The following is an 8,991-nucleotide window of genomic DNA, read 5'->3' as shown; positions in this document are numbered from 1 at the left end:
GAAAAAAAGGAAAGGAAAGGAAAAATGCGAGTGGGAGCACGAGTCTAGCTCCTCTCTCTCTCTCTCTCTCTCTCTCTCTCTGTTCATTTTTTGACACATTTCAACACATCTGATCCACTGGAAAACTCCGGGTTATCCCTCGACGTTATGGGCGTACCTACTTGTTTCTGCATCACAGAGGAGTAAGGTGAGGGACGGGGGTCATAACTCCATAAATAGTTGGTGTGGCAGAAGGCTTTGGATGGACCCTGGAGGAGTAAACACAGCTGGAGGAAGCTTGCTCACTGGGACAGGAGCGGCGACTTTTCTGATACCTCACTTGTAAGAAGGTCTCACTGGCAGAAGAAGACTCCTCAGTCACCCACCGTGAAAGTCCTGGTGCCTCTGTCTAATATGGGAAGTCTATGATTCCTTATTGGCAGAGATATAACTTATTCTATTCTTCTCCCGGAGTGCGATGTAGATCAACCTCCCATCCCAAAGTGAACTATTTGTCAAGATGACAGCGCTTACGCCTCTGAACCGTGCTGTGCTTGGACTTGCGTGGAGCTGCTTGAGCTTTCTGTCCTGCGCCCATTGCGGGTTAAGTGACAACCATGTGCACTCCAGCTTCATTTACAGGAGGTTGCGCAACCACGAACGCCGGGAGATCCAGAGAGAGATCCTCTCCATCCTGGGCTTGCCTCACCGTCCGAGGCCCTTCTCTCCCGGGAAGCAGGCGTCCTCCGCGCCGCTGTTCATGCTCGACCTGTACAACGCCATGGCCGTGGAGGAGGAGGAGGAGGGGGGGTTGCAGCAGCTGGGTGCCGGGAAGGGCTTCAGTGCCAAGGCTCAAGGGCACTCCAGGAAAGCGTACTACAGCCCCCAGCACGCCGGGTACTCTCGCGTGGCTCAGCCTTACCGAGCGGCCCCTCTGTTAGGCCACAGCCCGGCAAGCACCACAGCGCAAGACACCAGCTTCCTCAATGATGCCGACATGGTGATGAGTTTTGTCAATTTAGGTAAGTGGCATTTAAATGGGATCATTTCGCAGCAGGATTCATAAAATTGATATTAATCGAAATAAGAAATGAATGTCACGTTTTAATATTATTTAGAGAAACTTCAAAGTGTTAAAAAACAAACTCCCACCTCCAACTTCTCTTCATCTCAATTCCCTCCACTTTAAAGGGAATTAATATGCAGGCTATAATAAGGAAAACTTGAATGCACTTTATCTGTGATAAAAAAAAAAAACGTTTGTTTTACATTAAGTGCAACATGTGCACTTAGGAAAAGCAACTTAAATACTGCAGCACTAAAGCCTTCATCAGGTATTTTTAGGTCTATCTTAATTCATTAAAATAATTCTTGGCCTGATTGCTGTTGAAATTAACACACAATACATTTTATCAAAATATATATATATTTTTTTTTGCTTAAATAACCTGAGCTATGTTGTCCTATAAAGAACTATGTATAAATCTTAGTTAAGTTTTACAGTTCCTCCCACTCATAGCTTTCATTTGCTGTTTTTAAGTCTTCTGTCTACATCTCAATGTCAACATGTACATTCAGACATTCAGTTCAGTTGCTTTGGTCTTGTGTGAAATATTTAGTATTTAACAGAATTAGGCCCAACACTTTGACCTTTTGCCAATTTGTGCTGCTTTCTATTAAAAAAGCAGCTGATCTGTATAATGATTGTGTTTGTTCAGTAGCAGCGACCCTTAACCCAGCAGTTCAGAGCACCTTATCAGATGACTGTCTGACCTTGAGAAAATTGGTCTAAATGATTTCCTGTTGTTAAAAGGGGAGTAATATTGACTGATGCCTTTATTTCACTAATTTCTGTCACTAAGATAAAGCATTAGTCTAGTTATATTTGCGTAATTTGTTGCATTTATTGTTCTTTAATGTGAATTAAAATATTAGGGGTTCCACATGGAAACTAACTGATTTATAAAATATGATGCAGCATTGCAGAAACCCAAATGAGATTAAAAAAAAAAATCACCATAAATAATCTTTAGATACCCTTGGTATTGTAGTGTTAAGAATTTTATTTTCTTTAATATAGAGCAAAACATGCAAAAATGAATTTGTGTAGAGTTGCTTGGAAGTGTATCCCTCACCTTGGCCTGAGCCCATCTGTTTCCACTTACCACTATACCAGGGCATGTACACTGTCAGCCTTGAAAGCTCTGCTCTCGTTCTGGGGACTGTCAGTGAAGTGTTCAATGGGGCTCTGTCTTTATTACAGTACACTCAAATATAGCTACTGACCTCAACTGTTTTAAAAACGTCCATGTGGCTTTTCGTGCAGTTTAATATGCTTTCTGGAAGCATTTGAACCTTCAGTGTTTAAATAAGAAGTCAGCTATTGACAATCCATACAATACACATACATGGAATTGTATGCAAGAGGGGTTAAGACGAAACGCACCAGTAATTTATTAATCTTGTCAACAAAATATGGATAATGTCCTGGTAGCACAAGCTAAATCCAATTAATATGCAACACATCCAGAAAGCTCATGGCTCTACCTTACTAGAAAGAGTCATTATTATTCAATCTTTATTTTAAACTTAAATACTCTCAGTGGCACCTCTGCTTCACATTACTGCCTGTGGCTAATATAATGGAACACGCTCAGCGGGTAAAAGTCAGACCTGACCTCTGACCTGTTTGTGCTAAGTAACCACAGGCGTCCTCTCTCGATAAAATATCAGGGAAATGCACTGCATGATATCCCTACGGGTGTCAGAAAATCCACCGACCTCGGCCAAATGCCCCTTTTCTGCTACTATGCAGGGGTGTGAGACATTCAGTGGCATCAAAGTATCTTTTGTCAGCATTCTCATATTGTTGATACACTGAGACTCTTTCATTATTAGTCATTACATTGAGGGGTTTTATTTTGTCTAGAAAATAGATGCAGCGGCTTGAAAAATTCAAGCTGCACATTTATTTCTATGCAGCGAAATATAAATGAATCATATATGTTTAAACATTTAAAGTTTTTAAACATTTAAAAAAGTTTTTAAACATTTAAAAAAAATGACAGGCCAAAAATACATCTTATGTTACTCATTATATTACAAATATTTATTTTTTACAGGTTAAAGGTCATAAAACACTCCAAGCACATTATATGAAACCTACAGGAGTTCAGCATGAGGTCAGAAATGAGGTCAGAGTAGACGCTGACATGACATTGAAGAATCCTGTCTGGTCTTTTCTCTCACATGAGGAGCAGACGAAAGTGTCTTTAATTGAAATCAGCCTGTTTTTCTTAACTGACAGCCCATTCATCATGGCCAGAGAATGCATTTAGGCACACAGTAGAGGGCCTGTCTGGGAACTGCTACCTGTATTCAGTTGACTGATTTAATGAACTGGAAAGTGCTTTTGTTGGTAGTCAAAATGTTTGGATTGGACCTGGAATGTGAAAGAAGATGTGATAAATTACTCTTTTTCTGTGCGTTAACGCTGGCATATTTCTCTTTAGGGTAACGCACGCAGCGGTTCATGAGTTTAAGTCATCAGTGTGAGCTTTGCTGCCAGTAAAAATGAAATTCATCATATAATATTTTCTTTTCCAGTGGAGAAAGATAAAGATTTTTCTCACCAACGAAGACACTACAAGGAGTTCCGTTTTGATCTGACTCAGATCCCGGAAGGAGAGGCGGTGACTGCTGCAGAGTTTCGGATCTATAAGGACCGCAGTCATGCCCGCTACGACAATGTTACTCTTAAGGTTATCATATATCAAGTCATCAAGGAATATCAAAACAAGTAAGTACCTAATCACTCAATACCAAACATTAAAATAAGTGGTAGATTGTAACTAAATAGATTCACACAAGCACTTTACTTAAGTACAATTTTGAAGTACTTGCTTTTGACATATTTCCATTTTCTGCTGCTTTACTAAAAACAATTTCCAATATGGAAATAGGTTTTGCTTTGTTTAAAGAAGTTTTTGAGATTTTACATACAAAACTTATGACCAGTTTACAAAAAAACGATGCATAATTACAGATTAAGCTGCCAACAACATATAAAGTAGTAAATTAGCTCTACCTCTACCAGCTAAAACATGAAAATACTGCTTTCTAATTAGACATTTTAGTCCAGTTGCACTCTAACAGGAGCCGGATGGGTAGTTTCACCCTGTGCAGTTATCTTATATCACAGTTAAAAAGGCAAATGGTCCAACAGCTAGTGTCTTGCACAGTTAAAACTTTCCACTCGTACAGAACGCCCTTCTATCTCCAACTCTGTTCTCCCTCATTCGCACCATGTCTGCCTTACAAATATAGTTCTCGGATAAAGAGAAGTCCATTAGCAAGTCGGCCACTTATGAAGCTTGGAAGGTCCATCAGTTATCACTCGTCTTGTGTTGCCTGCCAAGCTGGCCGGCTCCTAGATGAAACCATGAGGGCCCACAATAGGGGGGAAGGGGCTCCCGCGGGTGCTCCTGTGGTCACTGTTATGCCCACCACCTGCCTGTCTTAACAATATTCCGGAAGTTTAAGCCATGACATAGCTTAATACACAAGGGTGTACTTAAAAGTGGGCCCACATTTGCTGGCCAAAAATGTGTGTGGGTGATTGAAGGGGAGATATGGCCCTCCTGGGCTTTGAAAAGGTCCAAGTCAATGGACTCTGCCATCTTAAAGGGAAAGACTGCTCAGTCTAAGTTTTCACAACAGTTTTAATGGGGAATAGTGGGTTTGAGTTAGTGTTCACCAAATATAACTATTTCCCAGTGCCAGAAATCTAAGAAACAACATTGGAGTATGTGATTAAAAAAAAACAACACTTTGCTCAAGTTTTTCCTCAACTTAGGAAGCCACAATGAAATCATATTATATGAGCACTATTAGTTTGTAAGCTTACTCTTCTATTCCTTTATTTTTTTTAACACAAATTGATCAGTGCCAATTGTTTTAAGTTGGTTATTTCTACAATATTCACTTAAGTTAGCCGTTAGTTAGCAGGTTTAAGTAGCTAATTAAAACTCCTTTGTTGCGGCATCTTAAGGGTTTAAGATACTGTCTTTGAGGACTCATGAATGTTTTGAAGGCATTTCCTTGCCTTTAAAACATTTGCAGAGACGTTTTTTGTTAGAGTGTGAAACCTTCAGTGTTTACCATGTGTGCTTGCAAGTAGTTTTCTTCACTGTTGGTGCATTGCAGAGTTTTTTGGTACTTTATTGCCGCTGTCGATTGGGGAAACCAGCATCCTTGAGAAAATGAATGGAACAAAACGACGACCTCTTAAAAACGTTTTGCTTCATATATCTACAGTACTAGTGGTCAAAAACTCCACAGGTTACCTTTAAAGTCAGACAACTACCCACCACCCTGACCTCCTTTCACTCCACTATATCAACGCTCCACTACGTTCTGCACTGCAACTGAACTTTGCTAACTGAACATAAATTGCTAATGGAGAAAAGTGGCACCTGAACATAATTTGCAGGAGACAAAAAAAAAAAAAAAAAGAGTTATTTCTATTCCTGGTATCCACTCACTTTCACTTACTCTCTGTGGAACAGCACATCCAGTAATCACAGATGGAGGGGCAGGACAACATTTTTCCTTGGATATGGCTACGGGAATAGTGAATTCTTACCTACACAAACTAAATTATCACAGGATATGAGATTAATACTGTACGTTTCAAAGAGGAAGTTCACCGTTATGTCAATCATAACGACTGCCCTCATGTGAAATTCCACATGAGGTTTGCGTTGTATTACACCTTTAATAAACACATGAATAATTCCTGAACTATTCTTCGACGAGCTCCATTTAACCACAAAAACTAAACAGGCGCTGCCTTATCCGATCTGCCACTTGAAAGGAACCCAATGCAAATTGCGATGCAAGGCTTTTTTTAAACTTTTGGTTGATTGATGCCTTATGTTAAATATACACAAGGGCAGATATACATAATTCATAACCCCTGAAATATTTTGCCCATCAAATAGCTGAAATGTTGGCACAGGTTAACAACACAACTCTGCAGTTTATTACACGTCACAGTTTCTTTAACAATAGCAACACCGCTTTCTTTTTATCTCCAGTACAAAGGCACACATCAATGACCAAATTACTCTTACACACCAAATCTTCAGAAGAAGAATGTTTGTTCAAAAGGATGAAGAGATAAAGAAATGACAATAAAACAGTAATAAAAAACACTCAGATATTTGGCCTATGCGTCAGAGTTTGGGCTAAAGCATCCGTTTGTGATCAGTCAGTGATACCTCCTTTATTTGTTCCAGTCTAACTGGTAACAACCTCTTAGACACAGTTCATATGTGCTCAAAGAAGCATATGGTTTCCTTTTTATGTGCCATTAAAGCTTTGCAACATTAAGGTACCCAGGTTTAAATATGTTCTACACTGTAGCAAGCACTGAGGTTTTATAATTTGTTTAAAATAAAGTGACCACAGTCATATAACTGAAACCTCTCCGAGGACTAACTGTATACCCACAGAGACTGAAAATGTATTAGGTTTTCACTGGATTTCGATGTATTTTAAATAATGAGAAGATAAACAATAATGAGTGTGTTGGTTTTTGTTGTATAATAGCAGTTGCTGCTTGCATGTGTGTACTGTCTGTGAGTGTGCAGGACTTTGACTGCGGCTTATTTAAAACATGTTCCTCTTTTGTTTTATCTTACCTTCAGCGATGCAGAGACGTTCTTGCTCGACTCCAAAATGGTCCAGGCATCTGATGGAGGCTGGTTAGTGTTTGACATCACGACTACCAGTAACCACTGGCTGATGAACCCACAGCAGAACTTAGGCCTGCAGCTCTGTGTGGAGACTGTAGATGGCAAGTGTTCAGATTTAGTTTCTATCAATTTGTTTTACTTGAAAAGTTCAGGAAGCTAAGAAAAGTTAAGGCAATAGACATAGTCTGCATTGACTTTCGGACAAATGTGACTTGTATATTTGACATTTGTGGATTATCTTATTATATACCACTTATAAATGGCCATAAAACAGATCAATGGCTGGACCAAGTATTCGTAAAGATACTAGACTAACCTTGAAAGCAGTCATAAATATGATGCAAAATCCCATTTCCTTTAGTTTTGTATTAAACTTTATATTTACATTCTGTTTGTTAAAGGTCGAAGTATCAACATCAAATCTGCTGGAATCATTGGGAGGAATGGGCCCCAGTCCAAACAGCCTTTCCTGGTTGCTTTCTTCAAGGCCAGTGGGGTGTTGCTTCGCTCCGTCAGAGCTGCTGGTGGTAAAAAAAAGAACCACAATCGCAATAAATCTGCTAGTCAACAAGAATCATCGAGGGCACCCAAAACTGGAGGTATGTGCACTTTTATGATGTAGTTAAGATGCTACAATAGTTTATGATAACATCTTTAATCCTATACACATCTGATCTCTTAATTCGATTTTAATGACATCCTTTTGCCTGGCTAACGACCTGGCCATCTTTCCATCAGACTATCCATCCATTTGTCAAACTGACCAACTTAATTTCCAGCAGCCAGATATCTCTACAATTACTGGCCAGACTGCACACTGATGTGGGAAAGAAAACACCTATTTAATTTAAAATGTATCACAAAAATGATTAACAGAGCCCAACTGTAGGATGATATTGTGTACTTCCAAAAGTCTGTATTTATGGACTGCGTATTTGTATTTCTAGTGCATTTGATGAAAAGCTTTGTAGATTTCAATGCCACTGTTGTGCTTACCTTCTTACAGTTAAGAAATAAATCAATAATAGCATTCATTACTTTTTTATCATTAATATCCTTTTATTTTTAATCTTTTTTCAAGATTACAACACAAGTGAACAGAAGCAAGCCTGCAAGAAGCATGAACTTTATGTCAGTTTTCGAGATTTGGGCTGGCAGGTAAGACAAATTTATTTCACATCACATATCAATACATTGATAACATTAACAAATGATAGTAACACAATGAACAATGCCTTTTGGTTGAGATAATAAGGTGTCCTAATTAAAGGAAGCTTATCATTTTTTGTCAAGGATTGGATCATTGCACCTGAGGGCTATGCTGCTTTTTACTGTGATGGTGAATGCTCTTTTCCACTCAACGCACACATGAATGCAACAAATCATGCAATTGTGCAAACGCTGGTAAGTATTCTTTAGAGTGCATTGCGTATGCGTAAAGCAATAAAAATCATGTTATAAGCTACCATAATGTTCTCAGCTGTTATAATTCATTTGAAACTCACTGCTGTTGCACCTCTTAAACCTACTTCGTTCTCTCATTTATAGGTCCATTTAATGTTTCCTGACAACGTGCCAAAGCCATGCTGTGCCCCAACCAAGCTCAACGCAATATCAGTGCTTTACTTTGATGACAGCTCAAACGTTATCCTGAAGAAATACAGAAACATGGTAGTTAGGTCTTGTGGTTGCCATTAGTGGACGGGCTAACTTTAATTTATGCTATCTGGTATGGGAATCGCTGGAAAACACATCTGTTGCAGGTGTGATGTGATGTACAGTATTATGTATATAAAGTTTTATTACCTAATTTATTTTCCTTTTTTTCTAAAATAGCACTGAATATTATGATATTTAAATGATTAGGACAAAATGTTGATTTTACTTTACGTCAGTTATCATTTAACTTTTGTTTGTCCATTGGCATATATTCCCTCTTAGTTACGTCTGTATGATAACTTTTATGAGTTCACTTTTCACTGGAGTCCTCATGATGCATAAGGTCGCCTCCTCATTATCTTGTTTGTCCCTTTTTACAATATGTTTGTGCTATAAATACTCACCGAGCTGGAATTATACATTGATGTCACTATTTTGGTGTTTTTCTTCAATGTTAATTTTATCTCTTGGTTTCATTATGGACCAACAATTATAAATGACACATAAAGAATAATTTGACAAGCAACAGAGACCACAAGATGATGCCATTAGCACAAACATCACAACTTCAACAGGCTGTTGGAAATATCGTAAA

At 38.7% G+C, this 8,991-nt stretch overlaps 1 protein-coding gene across 1 annotated transcript; it reads left to right on the top strand.

Moving 5' to 3' along the window:
- Positions 1 to 499: 499 nt before the first annotated feature.
- Positions 500 to 8,435, top strand: bmp5 (bone morphogenetic protein 5). Its single transcript, XM_054599617.1, has 7 exons — positions 500 to 1,001; positions 3,586 to 3,778; positions 6,690 to 6,838; positions 7,139 to 7,336; positions 7,819 to 7,895; positions 8,031 to 8,141; positions 8,286 to 8,435. Exons 1-7 carry the CDS (start codon positions 500 to 502, stop codon positions 8,433 to 8,435), a joined length of 1,380 nt encoding a protein of 459 aa, XP_054455592.1.
- The last annotated feature ends 556 nt before the right edge of the window (positions 8,436 to 8,991 follow it).

Source organism: Anoplopoma fimbria, chromosome 6 (genome assembly GCF_027596085.1).
Source record: "Anoplopoma fimbria isolate UVic2021 breed Golden Eagle Sablefish chromosome 6, Afim_UVic_2022, whole genome shotgun sequence".
Lineage (NCBI taxonomy): Eukaryota > Metazoa > Chordata > Actinopteri > Perciformes > Anoplopomatidae > Anoplopoma > Anoplopoma fimbria.
This window is presented reverse-complemented; position numbering and strand designations above follow the sequence as displayed.

Bases quoted from the DNA above. Each gene is read 5' to 3' on its own strand.
- bmp5 (XM_054599617.1), top strand. From the start codon at position 500: ATGACAGCGCTTACGCCTCTGAACCGTGCTGTGCTTGGACTTGCGTGG. The intron at 6,839-7,138 runs GCAAGTGTTCAG...TGTTTGTTAAAG, and splicing joins CTGTGTGGAGACTGTAGATG to GTCGAAGTATCAACATCAAA. The intron at 7,896-8,030 runs GTAAGACAAATT...TTTTTTGTCAAG, and splicing joins TTCGAGATTTGGGCTGGCAG to GATTGGATCATTGCACCTGA.